At 53.7% G+C, this 16784-nt stretch overlaps 1 protein-coding gene across 2 annotated transcripts in view; it reads right to left on the bottom strand.

The window, feature by feature from the left end:
- Window positions 1–16784, bottom strand: part of PITPNM3 (PITPNM family member 3) — a 109469-nt gene that overhangs the window by 10872 nt on the left and 81813 nt on the right. For both annotated transcript variants that reach the window (XM_039475865.2, XM_074388528.1), the window contains 11 exons: window positions 16333–16522; window positions 15762–15884; window positions 14836–15020; window positions 10609–10781; window positions 8823–8993; window positions 7345–7539; window positions 6402–6550; window positions 5298–5414; window positions 2052–2168; window positions 1571–1719; window positions 1135–1284 (listed from right to left, as the gene is read on the bottom strand). In XM_039475865.2, the coding sequence (XP_039331799.2) occupies window positions 1135–1284; window positions 1571–1719; window positions 2052–2168; window positions 5298–5414; window positions 6402–6550; window positions 7345–7539; window positions 8823–8993; window positions 10609–10781; window positions 14836–15020; window positions 15762–15884; window positions 16333–16522 (1719 nt within the window). The remainder of the gene's footprint in view (window positions 1–1134; window positions 1285–1570; window positions 1720–2051; window positions 2169–5297; window positions 5415–6401; window positions 6551–7344; window positions 7540–8822; window positions 8994–10608; window positions 10782–14835; window positions 15021–15761; window positions 15885–16332; window positions 16523–16784) is intronic.

A 16784-nucleotide genomic window follows, 5' to 3' on the forward strand; every position in this document is an offset into this window, starting at 1 on the left:
TACTCAGCCCTCCCCAGCCTCCCAGGGTTTCACTGTATAATATTAACCACCCCATGAGGTTGTCCTAAAGATGAAAGGAATTAATCTCAAACATGCGTGGTGTGATGGTATGCTTGGCTTAATTATTATCCTCTGCAGTGTTTATATGGTGATTTCTGTGCATCACAAATCTAACCCCAGCACTCCTTTGCCTAACAGCATCTCCAGGTCCCAGGGCCCTGAGGCAGAGCCTCAAGGCCTCTCTCTGCCTCTGTGGCCATGTCCCTGCTCTGCCGTTGCATATGGGATCCTCCAGCCCACCCAGAGCTGCTTTGCTGCCCCTGGACAAGCCCTGGTGTGGGAAGTAAAAAAGTTCTTCTTTAAAATTCCCTTTCTTGTTAAAGAATAAATCATAAGTGTGCTAATAACTCTTTGTCAAGCCCTATCCTGGGCAGCTGTTAAATATGCCATGCTTACAGGCACATAGTACATTCTATGTCCTTGTACTTTAACCAAGATGTCTGTGCTGGACGTGCTCACAGGCATGTCCCAGCTCTCCATTGCTTTTTCCTGTTTAGAACATTCCAGGTTTAGAACTCCCTTTTACCTCTTCTCTCACCAAAGCCATCACTGTCACTGGGGTGAGACAGGGTACTCTCCAGCCCCCAAGAACTTCCAGTGCCTGGCATCTTCCTACTCTTGAGCTTCTGATCACTTGGAGTGCTGGGTTACAGCTTCTCATGCCTGTGCCTTATTTTCCCCACCTGACTGAGTTTCCTCCAACTTAGGAGCTCACTCTGCATCCGTGCTCAGCACACAGCCTGGCCACAGTGGGCCTCAGAAAGTGGTGGATGCATGCATGAGTGGAGGGAGAGAGGGAAGGAGGAAGGAAAAGGGAAGAAATTGAAAGAGGGAGGAAGGAAGGGAGGGAGGGAGGGAGGAAGAAACAGACAAGCTGAGGTCTAGAAAGCAGGAGAGATTTTTCCCAAGGAAGCTCAATAAATTACTATTAGAGGTAAAGCCAGGACTTCTCAGCTTACAGCCCCAGAGACCAATAGAATTCCCAGGGCTAATCAGAAAAACAATGTATTTCCCCCAGGACTGCTGGCTCCTGCCCCCCAGGGAGACAGATCCCTCATGGAAGGCGACACTCACCGGACAACGTCCACTGCGCCCGGCCGGACCTTGGGGTCGCTTCCCATGATGGACACGCTGGCCGCAAAGGACCCGTCAATGCTGAACACCACGCACTCCATGCCCCGCGGCAACACCGTGAGGTAGCTCATGGCACAGGTCTGGTCGCCCCTGAAAGGAACCTCCCTATGGTCAGCCGTGCAGTCAGGGTCAGAGGTGAGCCTGAAGCCAGAGGTCAGCCTGGAGCTGCAGTCAGAGCTCAGGGTGGGTCAAGGTCAGACAGCACCTGGGTGGCATCTCCTGATGCCACAGCTGGTGACCTCTCCCAGCCACCTCTGTCCACGCAGACAGAGATGGGGGTCAAAGGAGCCTCAAGGACCCCATCTTCTGGACAGGCCTGGCTGGAAAGGCCATGGAAATGAGAGAAACACCCATGAGAACAGCCCCTGGGTCTTACCTGACGACCATCTTCACAGGATAGACGCCGACCCCCAGGCGCCGGGGCCGCGGCACATTGTATATGATTCGACCGCTGCTGTTGGTGATCTCCGTGTCCAGGTGTACCCAGCGGCCTGAGGACGGCTCTGCCATTACCAGGATGTCCACCTGCGGCAGTGAAGGGACTCAGGACTTCCTGAAGGCTGAGGGGCTGCAGGTTTGGCGGAGGGGTTGGGCGGGGGAGCTCTGGGCTGAGGTCCCTGCCTGACATTCCCTGGCTCCTGCTACCCTGGCTCCTCATTCGTCCTTGGCTGATCTGAGCCCATCCTTTACTCCTTGCTAGCCCTCCCTGGCCTGCCCAGGCAGGCGAGTGGCTTCCGGCCCTGTCTGGCCACCCCAGGCATCTCAGCTCTCCTGGAACCTTCACTCCACATGCCATATGGCATGAGGCACCTGGTGCAGGTGGACTGGCCGAGGAGGGGATGCCCAGCCCCGGGTACCTTCTCTCCAGTCAGAGCCACCATGTCGAGAGGCCCGTACATGAACCTCCCCACCAGGACCTGGGGGCCATCTTCAGCAGCAATCACGTCGTTGGCCCGATGATTAGCCGTGACATTCTGGAAGGACAGAAAGAAGCCGGCTCAGCCCTTGCAAGGGAGGCTCAACCTTGCCGTATCATGGCAGTGTTCTTCAGACTGGCCAGAGCCATATAAGCCCACTGAATCATGTCTCCCTACTCACTTCTGCTAGAGTTCAGAGATGTGGTCCTAGGGAACTTGTGAGAAAAACAGAATGTGAGTCCCCCTAATGCCATCTTCAAGGAGCACTGGGCTTCCTGCTGTTGTACGTTCTCTGCTTTTGACTCTGCTCACCCTGAGGGGACAACCAGCCTCACAGCCCGTCCTTGTCCTCTAGATACCTGGTCTGGAAACTGCCTGGCCACCTTTGATTCTTTCTTCCACATCACAGCTCACATCCAACAGAATTTACCATCTGTCTTTTTTTTTTCTTTTTAGATAAAATTTCAAATGCTCAAGCGTAGAAAGGAGAGTGTAACAAAGCCTTGTGTTCCCAGCACCTGCTCTATCGTTTAGCAACGAACTCATGGCACTCCTGGTTTCATTCTCCCCTTGCCCAATTCCCCAGCCTTGGCCCCAGCCCCACCGGGATTATCCTGGAGCAGTCCTGGACACAGCATCACTTTATCTGTGACCGTCCCAACATCCCTGCTCTTCTTCACTTCTGGTTTCAGTTCATTCTGCAGCTCTGAGGCCTGTGTTGACCCCTACCAGCCCTGACTCCCAGCCTGGCCTCCAAGACCCTGTCTCTCAATCTAGTGACCATTCCTTTATCGTGCTGGCCACCTCTTTCCCCTACAACCACATGGCCTGGGTGCTGCTAACAGTGTCCTAACTGAGCTCCTTACTTGAAGGCAGTCCCTGCAAGAGAGCCTCTGTCTTTATAAAGCACAGATCTGGCCGGGCGCGGTGGCTCATGCCTGTAATCCTTGCACTCTGGGAGGCTGAGGCGGTTGGATCACGAGGTCAGGAGATCGAGACCATCCTGGCTAACACAGTAAAACCCCATCTCCACTAAAAATACAAAAAATTAGCCAGGCATGGTGGCATGTGCCTGTAGTCCCAGCTAATGGGGAGGCCGAGGCCAGAGAATCACTTGAAGCCAGGACACAGAGGTTGCAGTGAGCCAAAATCATGCCACTGCATTCCAGCCTGAGCAAAACTACGTCTCAAAATAAATAAATAAATAAATAAATAAAGCACAGATTTATTAACATCCTCCCTGGCTCCCCAGTGCCCTCTGGGTGGAGTCCAGACCCTGAGCTCAACCCTCCAAGCCTTGCCTGAACACCTCTTCAGGCTTGTCTCCCGCTGCTCCCCATCCACATCTTCTGGTGCTTTCTGCCAGGCTCTGCAGCAGCCTCCAGGCCTTTGCTCACACCACCGCCCCACCCCCACACTGGCTCTAGGTGCCATCCCGGCCCTCTTCCCCCTCATTCCAGCCCATTCACTATTCAGGATCATCTGCCTGAAGCACTCCTTGGACTCCTCAAAGATATGTTCTTGGCCTCCTTTCGGTTCCCACACATTTTAATTCAATCCAACAGATATCTACAGACACCTCATTTGCACAGGTCCCTGAGATAAACAGGTTGTGGGCCCTGCCCTGGAGACACTCAGCCAAGTAGGGGACACAGGCTTCCCTCCAGGTGGACCGTCTGGGGGAGGGAACAGCTGGTTCATGAATATAAGCCCCTGAAAAGACGCCGCATCACTAGTCATTAGGGAAATGCAATCAAAACCACAATGATATACCCTGTCACACCCACCAGGACGACTGGAATCAGACAGAGAGATAATCACAGGGGTTGCTGAAGATGTAGAGAAATCAGAATCCTCATACATTGCTAGTAGGACTGTAACATGGTACAGTCACTGTGGAAAACAGGCTGGCAGTTCCCTATACGATTAAACATAGAGTTCCCATTTGATCTAGCAATAGCACTTCTAGGCATATACCCGAGAGAAATGAAAAGATATGAGAAATGAAAAACATAAAAACGTATACGAATGCTCATGGCAGCATTATTCAGAGTAGCTAAGAGGTGAAAACAGACCAAATGTTCATCAGGTTGCCAATGGATAAGCAAAACGTCGCATCTCCATACAATGGAATATTATTCAGCCTCAGAAAGGAATTTCCGAAACAGCGACCACGTGGATGAACCTTGAAGACAGTATGCTAAGTGAAAGAAGCCAGACACAGATGGTCACATATTACATCATTTCATTGAAATGAAATGTCCAGAATAGGCAGGTCTGCAGGAACAGAGTCAGTTCCTGATTGCTCAGGGCAAGTGAGGGAGTGTCAGCTAAAGGGTAGAGACCTTTTTGGAGGTAATGAAAATGTTCTAAAACAGCCTGTGGTAATGGTTGCACACATCTGTGAATATACTAAAATCCACTGAGTTGTACCATTTAAATAGGTAAATTATAGGATATGTGGATTCGATCTCGATAAATATGTTTACCAAAAAAAAGTTGATTCATGAAAGACTGATCTCCTTCTACCTTTTAGGACTGTTCTTGGGGTCCATGTCTCGTCTTGTCACCAGACTGGAGGTGCCTACCATAGCAATGGCTGTGTCTGTACAACCCTATACCCCACTCCCTAGCAGAATGACTGAGACAGAGTAGGCACTGATGGTCATTTGCTGAGTGAATCAATAAATATATGCACCTCAAACTTCTATTCATCCTTCAATACCCCACAGAGGAGCCTCTTCAGAGAAGGCCTGAATGATTTGCCCTGACAATCCTTCTTTCCATCTTTGTCTTAATCTGTGCCTCCCTCTATCAAATATCATACCAGGCCATATTCTACGGTAAGTGAGGCTAAGCGCCAGGACTCTCTGATTCAAGTCCACATCCACGGCAGTCTAGCATATGGCGATTGCTATAACTGGTATCTCCTCGCCAACCCTAGTGTCTTGGACCTCTGCCCTCAGGGCTACTGTGGAACCAGGCCATGGAGAAGTAACTCACACAACTTTGCAGCCGCAGTGCCTGGGCCTCACCTGAGTGTGAGTCCCAGCAGCCTGTTCGGGTGTCAAGCGCTGAGGGCAAATCGAAGTGCTGACCTGCCATGCAGATGCCCCAGCCCCCAGCCCATCCCCACCTCCCGGAGGACACAGTCCCAGCTGTATGTGACCCCAGCAATGCACGCACCCTCAGCTTGACCTGGGTCCGCTTACGAAGCCACTTCTCTCGGGGGCTGGCAGGGCTCAGTGCCGCGGGGTCCAAGCGGGCACTCTCCTTGACGTTCACGCTCTCGTAGCGCATCACCTGGCCGAGAGCCAAGCAGGGCGCCCTGGTCAGGCCTTCTGGCTCCTCTGCCTCCCTCCCTCCCTCCCAGGGTATCAGCGCCCACCAGCTTGTGGCCAGCTGGGCCCTGCCACCCCCCAACCTCACAGCCTGGAACCGTCAGGAGGCTGCAGACCCCAGGACCCATGTCCCTGCAATCCTGTCCTGGAAGCTGAGGCCAGAGTAGTCTCCCAGTTGGCTCCCTTCCTGAGAGAAGTCTCTGCCCCCTGGGCACAAACCTGGCAGCCAACTGTATCTGTCCCCACTCTGTGCCTTCCCTGTGACAACAGGTGGCCCTTCCTTTTATTTTTTTTTTTTTTGAAACGGAGTTTCGCTCTTGTTGCTCAGGCTAGGGTGCAATGGCACAATCTCCGCTCACTGCAACCTCTGCCTCCCAGGTTCAAGCAATTCTCCTGCCTCAGCCTCCCGAGTAGCTGGGATTACAGGCATGCACCGCCATGCCCAGATAATTTTGTATTTTTAGTAGAGACAGGATTTCTCCATGTTGGTCAAGCTGGTCTTGAACTCCCAGCCTCAGGTGATCCACCTGCCTCAGCCTCCCAAAGTGCTGGGAATACAGTCGTGAGCCACCACGCCCAGCCCAACAGGTGGCCCTTCCTTAAGACTGGCATGAGTACTGATCCCAGCCCCTCCGTGCTTCTTGAGGATGCTGCTCCAGTGATGCTCCCCTTTCCATCCCACAGTGCTGACTACACTGCCTCTGCTAGACCACTCTCCTTAGCACCCAAATATGCATAATACGCCCATCTTAAAAAATACTCTCGGACTCCTCATGCCTCTCTAGGGACCACCACGTCCCTGCTATCCCTTGCAGCAGCGCTCACAGAGGTCTAAGCCCACACACCGTCACCCCTGCACACTGTGCGCAAGAACAGCCTCCTCTCCAGACAGAGAAGGGCAGCACCCCCTCGGGTCCTGTGGGCAGGCCCACAATGACGGCAGCGGTACCTGTCTCAGGATGAAGGCGACCACGTCCGTGGACTCCCAGTAGCTGGCGTGGAAGAGGTGGGGCAGGGCCACGGTGGGGAAGGCCGTGAGGACATCAGGGCAGTACAGGGCATAGTCAATCCTCTTGGTTCCCCACCACTTGGCTGTGACTGTGGGTCAGAGAGGAAGGTGAGGATGTGTGGCCCGCCCGCGCCTCAACCAGAGGGGCATGGGGTCTCCATTGCACAGACTGGTGGCAGAGCATCACGCAGGGCCCAGGTTTGGGCTGGAGCCCCCTGGCCTGAAGGAAGCCTGGGAAATGTGCTGCTCTTCCTCTCTCCTTCTCAAAACCCACCGGCCATCCCCTAAGATGTGCACTCCAAGCCCGTGCCCAGGAAGGAGGGCCAGAGCCACAGACACGTCCACAGTCTCACCCAGCGCTGTCGCTCATGGCAGTTCCCAGTGGGCTCTGTCTGAAGTCGGGGCTGAGTCTGTGTCTGGAGGGTTCAGGACTTCCTTTATGGTCAGAGGTCAGAGCCCTGTCCAGGGTCAGAGGTCAGGGCTCTGTCCAGGGTCAGAGGTCAGGGCACTGTCCAGGGTCAGAGATCAGGGCTCTGTTTGAGGTCAAAGCTCAGTCCCAGTCAGGGGCCAGGGGTCTGTGCTCTCTTCAAGGTCAGAGCTCTGAAATGAGCCAGGGTCCGTTCAGGGCCCTGTCCGGGTCAGAAGTCCAGGTTCCTCTGAGGTCAGAGCTCAGACTGGGGCCTGAGTGAGGATTTGGCCCACTGTCCAGGTCTCCACCAGCAGACCTCAGCTCTCTAAAGGCAGAAGCAGCCCCCAGGACGTCCTCCACCCTCTCCACACCCTAGGGCCTGCCCTCAGCAGCTCTAGTAGTGACCCAGTAACCACCCAAAGGAAGGTTCCCCTCCCCCGAATCCAGGCAGGGCCCCAAAAGGACCTCACTCACTGCGGGAGGCACCCACGGGTGCCATGCTGTCCGAGGACTCTGAGCTCTCGCTGTGGGAGCTGCCCTCGCTTATCCTTCGTCCTGGGCGCTGGAACCTTGAGGCCTGAGGGGGCGAGGCAGGGGTGTCCAGAAGAGGTGGGCTGTCCCGGGAGCTGCCCTCGAGGAAGAGGGGGCTGTGGGTGTGCAGGGCATCAGCTGGAGGGGGAATTTCAAGGTCAGGCTGAGTCATGTGTCTCCAGCAGGGCGGCCCACTCGGTGCCAGCCCTATGCTGGGTGGGAGGTTGCGCACTGGAAGGAGCCAGCCCTGGCACTGCTCACTTGCCAGCCCAGCAGGCACCTGCCCCTCTCACTGTGCCCACCCCACCAGCCCCCCAGGCCTCAAGGGACCCCGTTGCCATAGCACATTGCTGCATTTACCTCCTTGCAGCTCTGAGTTAACGCAGTGAAGCTGCAGAGGAAGCCTCTGGGACGCTGCCCCAAAAGCACCAGCTGAGGCCCCAGGGGTGACTCATAACCTTGTCCTCTCTGATCCAAGTCCTTCCCTGCACTACAAAGGGTTGAGGCCGCCTCTGAAAGGGAAGAGGACTCCAGCCTGGGAGCTAGGATAGCCTCGTGGGAGGGAGAGGAATCCCCTGACCTAAGAGGGCCCCATGGGGAGGGAGGTTTCCAGCCCAGCCTACCTGCTGAAGCTCCAGGCAGGCAGGGATTTGGAAACAAAGGCTCCACTGAATTAGGGGTGAGGAAGGGATGGTTTTTAATCCTGAATGAGCCCCATCCACAGCTCCTTCATCCCAGACATATAGCTCTGAGCAGGCTTAGGCTAAATCTCCTCAAGGCAGGCATGGAGCCAAGGCTCTGATTTCCAAGTCTCTGACTGTCCGTTACAGGCCTCCCATCGACGACAGTCGGTCCATGCCCAGATCACCCCACTTGACCCTGGAGACCACTGGCCTGTTGCCAAACCACCTGCCCTCACTCTTGCTGTTCTCTCCCCCTAGAAGATCTCACTCCTTGTCCTCTAGCTCTTCTCTACCTGTCCAAATGCACCTCCTCTGTCTGGACCCTAATCAAAGGCCATCTCTCCCATGGAGCCCACCAGAATGGCACACTCTCTGCCCTACCCCTACAGAGTCCAAGCTGGGTACTTGCAAATAGCTCGGAGCATGGATCCCTGGACCTGCCATCAGGTCTGATGTTACGCCAGCCCTGACCACAGGAGTGTGTCTGGGAGCCCGTTGGGGGACAGAGCCTGGGTCTCTGAGCCCCAACATGCTTCAGACGGAGCATGTGCTTGGCACAGGTAGGCCACTCTGAGGACGGAGGAGTTGGCTATCCTGTTCTCAGGGCCCCTGTTCAGGGGAGTCACCCTACTCACTGAGTGCTTGGAGGGCCTGGACCAGAGAGACCAGTGTTGGGTGCCACAGGGCTGGGACCCCACCTCCAGCTCAGCACACACTCTCCTGCCTGCAAGAACCTACCGAGGAGGAGGGACTGGCCATCGCCCAGTGGGAACCTCTGGTAGCGGGGCACACTGACAGGGGGCACCAGGTGGAACTTGGGCTCCAGCAGCGGCTCCAGCCGAGAGGCAGAGGGGTCTGCGCAGTGGAAGAAGCTGTAGACCTGGCTGCAGGCAGGGCGCATCTGGAAGCCTGGGGTGAAGACACAGAAGGAAGCCCCTTTCCAGCACCTGAGCCCTAGGAGGCTCCCTGGAGTGCAGCTTGGAGCAGCCTACTTGCCTTTCAAGAACATCCCAGGGCTCCCTGCTCCCCATGGGAACAAAGCCATTACCTTCAGTTTGTCATTCAAGGCCTTGCCAATCGGCCCCACCGGTTAGCCCCAGCACTGCAGCCTCCATGTTCACCTGCCCTTCCCCCCTCGGGCTTGCAGCTTTCCTTTCTTTCTCTGAGCCCTTGCTCAAACCATCCCTTCTCCTTGTGGGATCTTCCTGCACCATTTCCATGGGGCAACTCCTTTAAATTCTTCCAACTTTCACTTAGTTACTACCTGACATAGGAAACCAGCCCAGGTTCCTTCAGGCAGGTCAGCTGCCCCTTCCGCAGGCCTCGGGGCTATACACACTCAGTTCCCAGGCCTGCGGCCAGAGAGAGTTCCCGGTTTGCCAGAGCAGGTGGAACACTTCTGTTGCTGACCAGCAGGTGTCTCCACTGAGGCCTCCACCTCCTCCGTGGGCCTCCCTGTCCTTCTAGAACAGGGACTGGGACCCTCCAGCATCCAGGGAGCCCTAGGGTTTGTTTGTGACATTGAGGGCAGCCATGGGGTTCTGCCTCCTTGCCTCCATTTCTACCAGAGCCCTGCCCACTTGATCTGTTCCATACTGCAGCTCGTCAGTAAGCTTTGGCTAAAAGCATGGATCTGTGGATACCCAAGATGCCCTGCGGTATCAGACGGTGTGTGTGCTTCCGACCTTGGAATCACTGCTACCATCCCCGACCCTATGCCTGCTGGTGCCAGTCACCTGGTGTGTGCATTTTAGAGGAACATGAAAAGGTGTTCAAGGTTGCAGGTACTAGCCAGGCATGGCGGCTCATGCCTATAATCCCAGCGCTTTCAGAGGCTGAGGTAGATGGATCACTTGAGGTCAGGAGTTTGAGACCAGAATGGTGAAACCCCATCTCTACAAAAAATATAAAAATTAGCCGGATATTGTGGTGGGTGCCTGTAATCCCAGCTATTCAGGGGAGTTAAGGCAGGAGAATCACTTGAACCCCAGAGGCAGAGGTCGCAGTGAGTGAAGATCTCTACTGCGCCACTGTACTCTAGCCTGGGCAACAGAGCAAGACTCTGTCTCAAAAAGATTAAAAAAAAAAAAAAAAAAGTTTGCAGGTATTGCATGAGCAAAGGCACTTGAGGTGGGGGAGGGCTTGGGGATATGCAGGGGTGGCCGGTGACCAACCTGGCTGCAGTGTCTGCCTCAGCACAGAAGAAGGAGACAGTGGGAGGCAAGAGGGTGAATGTTATAGCTTCTGTTCCCCAAAGGGCATGACCACCAGAAAAGCAGCCAGGGGCACTTGATGGGGACAGTGAAATCCATCCGAAGCTACCTTACCTTCGCCCCATGTCGGGAGGGAAGCTGCTCCTCTCTCCCCCCTCTGCCCCACCCTCTCTCCTCTCTTTCCACCTATCCCAACTCTGTGACCCTCCCTGCCCCCATCCCCGACTCCACTGCCCTCATTCTGAGGCCCTGACACAGTGGGTGGCCATAGTGGCACACAGGCATCTCAGGTCCCTGCCCACCCTCCCTACCGTCCAGCCCAGGCAGCACCGTCCTCCGCATGGCCAGGACCAGGCCCAGCGGCGAGCCGAAGAGGAAGAAGTCGGACACATCGAAGTCAAAGCGGCCCAGGCTGACCTCGGGGAGCTGCAGCCCCCCGGCCGCCGGGGTCTCAGACTCATCCTTTAGCACGCTGGAGTGGATGCTGCAAGGGAGGGGGACACAGGGCAGGGCAGGTTAGGGAAAGACTGAGAATGCAGGCGTGTTCACTCAGCGGCGCAGCCTGAACTCTGAGCACCAAGTGCCCCACCCTCCACCTCTGGGACGGGACTGAGTCCAGTCCACCAGCTGCACACCACCTGCAGTCAGCACTGGCCACCAAGGCCTGGCCGATATTTGGCTAGAAAAGTAGTCAATGGGCTGGGCGCGGTGGCTCACGCCTGTAATCCTAGTATTTTGGGAGGCCAAGGTGGGTGGATCACAAGGTCAGGAGTTCAAGAGCAGCCTGACCAACATGGTGAAACCCCCTCTCTACTAAAAATACAAAAAAATTAGCTGGGCGTGGTGGCATGCCTGTAATCCCAGCTACAGGCTGAGGCAGGAGAATAGCTTGAACCCAGGAGGCAGAGGTTGCAGTGAGCCGAGATCGCACCACTGCACTCTAGCCTGAGCAACACAGCAAGACTCTGTCTCAAAAAAACAACAAAAAAAAAAGTCAACGAACCTTTTCTGCAAAGGGCCAGAGAGTAAATATTTCAGACTTCATGGACCATGTGGTCTCCACTGCATCTAGTTAACTCTGCCACTGCAGCATAAAAGCAGCCATGGACAGCACTTAAATACGCGTGGCTGGGATCCAATAAAATGTTACTTACAAAAGCAGGCTGAGCCCTTGGGGGCATCTGAGCATTCTACACACAGGCAGGCCTGCCTCGTCACACTGGCTTTATGATGGCCGCGCGGAGGATTCCTACACTGTGTACCAGACAAGTCCAGCCTGCCCAATATCCAGCTGGCTAACGTCAGTTCTGCAGGGGTCTGAGCTTTCATCATTAACTCCTGTTCCAGGCAACCCGCAGACACAGATGCAAACAGCTTGATCTCCCCACTGCCAGCCCCAGCCTGCAGATGAAGCAGGGCTTAAGGAGAAAAACGTGAGACACACAGAATTCCAAACATTTCCAACCCAGGTGCCCACTGCCCCAGGAAGAGTCCAAGTCATGTTCAGCTACAGACCCAGAATAGGGCGCCAAGAATCAGAAGGACACCCGGGCCACCTCCCTAACCTTCCAGCCAGCATTAGCTACAGCTTAAAGTAAAAACCTGACAGTGGGACCATGTGATGTATCTGTCAATTAAGTGAATGCAAGGCAACTAAAATACTTGAGTTAGAGGAGAACAAACTTTAGAAAGATCTCTTGGGGAATGCTTTTACACTGTTGGTGGCAGTGTAAATTAGTTCGACCATTCTGGAAGACACTGTGGTGATTCCTCAAGGATCTAGAAATAGAAATACCATTTGACCCAGCAATCCCATTGCTGGGTATATATCCAAAGGATTATAAAATCATTCTATTATAAAGGTACATGCACATGTATGTTCATTGTGGCACTTTTATGATAGCAAAGACTTGGAACCAACCCAAATGCCCATCAGTGATAGACTGGATAAAGAAAATGTGGCACACATATACCATGGAATACTATGCAGCCATAAAAAAGGATGAGTTCATGTCCTTTGCAGGGACATGGATAAAGCTGGAAACCATCATTCTCAACAAACTAAGAACAGAAAACCACTGTATGTTTTCACTCATAAGTGGATGTTAAACAATGAGAACTCATGGACACAGGGAGGGGAGCATCACACACTGGGGCCTGTTGCAGGGGCGGGGGACTAGGGGAGGGATAGAGGGGGTGGGGGGTTGGGGAGGGATAGTATTATTAAAAATGCCTAATGCAGATGACAGGGTGATGGATGCAGCATACCACCATGGCATGGGTACAACTACGCAACAAACCTGCACATTCTGCACTTGTATCCCAGAACTTAAAGTATAATAATAATAATAAAGCAGCACTGAGAAGGGTCTCTGAACATTGTAAGTAATCAATAAATTTATTTTTGCTATTACTCAAAGCAAAAAGAAACAGCGATTGGAATGGTGTGGACGAGAGCCCCACCCTCAGGAGTGAGCGAGTCTGCAAAGCTGAATCCTCGGTCCCCACGCCCCCGCCTGCCTCTCGCAGTGTGAGCATCTCCCAGTGAGGCAACGACTCTGATGTTTAACAATACATATTTCACGTACAGCATGGTCCCTAGACACACGCCAACTACTTAATTGCCAAAGAAACCACCATCTGTCCCTACACCAGAGGGGGAAGCTGGCTGTGTCAGACCAGCTACCGAAAGCCTCCAACTTCCATCACTCTCCAAATTTGGGGCTCCCCTAAAGGAATTTTCAAGGATGAACCAGAAAGGTTGAGATTTTTCATCTTGCAAGCCTCCCTAGAAGGCAGCTGCTTTTCTAAAGGATCAGTCAGCGGGGCTTTAAACATTCAGAGATGTAAATGTGCAGAGACTTTGACCTAGTAATTCCCCCTCCAGGAATCCTTCCAAATACAATCATCCTAATATACATGTTAATGTTTATGTGCAAAGATGTTCACTGCAGAGCTACTCATAGTGGTAAGGAATTGGAAACTGCCAAAATACCTAATTACAGGGATTAAATAAACATCCATTCACTCAATATTATATTGCCATTAAGAACATTTATCAAGTATTTTTAACTGTATCAGGAAAAGATCACAATATGAAGGGTTCCTTTTTTTTTTTTTTGAGACAGAGTTTCGCTCTTGTTGCCCCGGCTGGAGTGCAATGGCGTGATCTCCGCTCACTGCAACTTCCGCCTCCTGGGTTCAAGTGATTCCCTTGCCTCAGCCTCCTGAGTAGCTGGGATTACAGGCACCTGCCACCACGCCCAGCTAATTTTTGTATTTTTAGTAGTGATGGAGTTTCACTACGTTGGCCAGGCTGGTCTCGAACTCCTGACCTCGTGATCCACCCACCTCAGCCTCCCAAAGTGCTGAGATTACAGGCATGAGCTACTGTGCCCGGCTATAAAACTATCTTAAAGCATGTAGAAGGAAATAGTTTCAATGTTAACAGTAGCTCCCTCTGGGTGGTGAGATGATGTATTTTCCAAATGTTGGAATGATCTCATGATACTTATCCCTTGGGTAAGGAGGAAGGAGAAAGAAAGGAAGAAAAGAGCGGAGGAGCAGAGGAAAAAGAGACATTCCCTCTAACTTGGGTCCAAGTTCAGTAACTGTAAGTTGAACGACTGTGCAGGTAACGTATTTTGCCCATGTTGATTAACATGCCTATTCTAGAAAGTTAAAGGGTAGACAGTTCTGTAGAGGGACCTGCCTGGCCCTCAAACAAGTGTGTTGTATCAGAAAGCACTGAACTAGGGATAGGAAAACCAGAATGATGATCCCAGCTATTCCATCACTGGCTGCGTGACCCCTAGAAATTTCCTGACCTACTTGGCCCTCTCTCTCCCTGAGAGAAATGATAACAACACACACCTGGGTGACTCACAAACCACAGTCACAGCAGTTATTCCACCAGCTTCTTTTTTTTTTTTTTTTTTGAGATGGAGTCTCGCTCTGTCACCCAGGCTGGAGTGCAATGGCACAATCTCAGCTCATTGCAACCTCCACCACCCAGGTTCAAGCAATTCTCCTGCCTCAGCCTCCCGCATAGCTGGGATTACTGGTACCCGCCACCATGCCTGGCTAATTTTTATATCCTTAGTAGAGACAAGGTTTCACCATATTGGCCAGACTGGCCTCAAACTCCTGACCTCGTGGTTGGCCCACCTCGGCCTCCCAAAGTGCTGGGATTACAGGCGTGAGCCATGGCGCCCAGCCTCCACCAGGTTCTTTAAACCATCCAGTGAGGTAGGCTGGGCACCATTACCTTCTTGCAGAAGAAAAGCTGAGGTTCAGAAAAAGACTACTGTTACCAGTCTCTCTGCAAGTCAGAGCAGAGCAGGGACAGGGAGCAAATAACAGAGTCTCGGTACAGGGCTGATGGCAAGTGGCCTTGGCCCCAGCATTTCAATGCTTATATATGGGCCCCCATGGAAGTGCCTGGGACATGTGACTGCCCTCCCAGTTGACTCTGAGCCAAGGTCTTCTTGTTCCTGGGTGCATTGACAGAAAGCCAGAAGGGGACAGGGAAGGGCTACCTTGAGAGGAAGGCGTGGTGCTGGGTGATGGTCTCACAATCATAGGTGGAAGAGTCACTCTGTTTCCGCGGCAGCGGCCTCTTAGGCTCCTCATCTTCCAACCCGCTGGAGACATCAATGTTGCTCTTGCTGAGACGCTTGCTGCTGGCCAGGCTGCAATCCTCCTCTACCACAATTGGGGTGTCCTTTGGGACCGAGCAGGGGACAGGAGAACAGAAGACTGTTGTCACAGGATACTCTGGGCTCTGTTTCCTCCCACAAGCGCAAATCAGCCCTTTCAGCCTAAGATGGGAGGGACCACACTTCTTCCAAAAGACACAAGGAAGCCACATCACAATAACGGCAGGCTCTCTCCTACACCCACAGAAATTGACATTCCAGCTGGCACGCTGGACGGTTGTCGAAGGAGCCAAATCCAACTCAGCCCTCTCCAGGCCTCAGTTTCCACACCTGTCGTAATAATCCCCTGCTACTCTGGTAGAATTACGGTACACTTCTTTTTTTTTTTTTTTTTTTGAAACAGAGTCTTGCTCCATCGCCCAGGCTGGTGTGCAATGGCGTGATCTCGGCTCACTGCAACCTCTGCCTCCTGGGTTCAAGGGATTCTCCTGCCTCAGCCTCCTGAGTAGCTGCAATTATAAGCGCCCACCACCACACCTGGCTGATTTTTGTATTTTTAGTAGAGACGGGGTTTCACTATGTTGTCCAGGATGGCCTCAAACTCCTGACCTCAAGTGATCCAACCACCTCGGCCTCCCAACGTGCTGGGATTACAGGCCTGAGCCACTGCGCCTGGCCAGATTATGATATATTTCTTTGTAACCTGGATGTCATGGTGCCAATGTGGAGAACCAGTACTCCCTCCCCAAGGGGAGGCCCTGATCCCACGGGTGTGCCCCGCCCGCAGTCCTGGACCCCAGCCGCACCTGGGTGCTGCTGATGCTCCCTTTCCGGCTGCTGCTGGCAGGGCTGTCCCCGGAGGGCCCCGCACTGTAGCAGATGGCATCGAAGGCCAGGAGGCCGCCCACACAGTCCCCGATGAGACACACCTGGAAGAGACGCAGCTGGGACTGCGGGCCTGCCCACGGCTGACCCTGTACACCCACAGCCGGCCAGAGCGCTTCTGCCTCCCCTCAGGAGAATGAGAAACTCGTCCTTGGGAACCATTGAGAGAGCTCAATTGGGAAGCAGTGCTCAAACCGGGGGATCAGGGCTGACGCTGGCCCAGGTCAGCTCAAGGAGAGGGAGTAGGTTACTATCAGGGGTCAGACCTCAGCTAGAGAGCAGCATGGGCTCAGAATCAGCACTCAGACTGCTGCCCTCCTCAGTTTTTCTATCTGTAAAATGAGGGCAAACCCAGAGCTCTCCAAAGCCGCCTCTGAGCTCAGATGCTGATTCTAGAACAGCCTGGCCTTGGTCCTTTCAGTAGAGTCCAGCCTTACCCAGGCAGGGGCCGGAACAGGGGAGGGGAGAGGAGGGAAGGGCGGGCTGTCCTACCTGCCCACTGAAGCCAATCCCATCGGAGGACTTGAGGAACTCTCTGTACACCTGGTTGGCTCGCTCGATGACGGTGGTGACGGCATCCTGGTACTGCGGGGAGGAGATGGCCAACAGGGGAAGGGCGGCCAGAGGGACGTGGTCCTGGCTGCTGCTCAGGCAGCCCTCATCGTGGCTGTAGGGGTTCAGGCTGCAGACAGGGGGCCCAAGGTGAGCCCAGCCAGGATTGGGCAGGTTGGCAGGTTTGGGGCTGAGGACCCTTCAGGAGGACCCAGGCAGGAGCCTGGTGACACAAAGCACAGGCATAGCGGGTAGATGGAAGAGGATTCAAGCCTACACTGACTCCCTGTGTGTCTTTCCTGTGCTGGCCATGGGTGTGGGCCCTGGGGTCCCTGTGACTGCAGAGCTCTCTTGTCCTCTTATGCATGGCCCCAAAGGACACCCCAGTCATA

Source organism: Saimiri boliviensis, chromosome 17 (genome assembly GCF_048565385.1).
Source record: "Saimiri boliviensis isolate mSaiBol1 chromosome 17, mSaiBol1.pri, whole genome shotgun sequence".
In the NCBI taxonomy this organism is placed as follows: Eukaryota; Metazoa; Chordata; class Mammalia; order Primates; family Cebidae; genus Saimiri; species Saimiri boliviensis.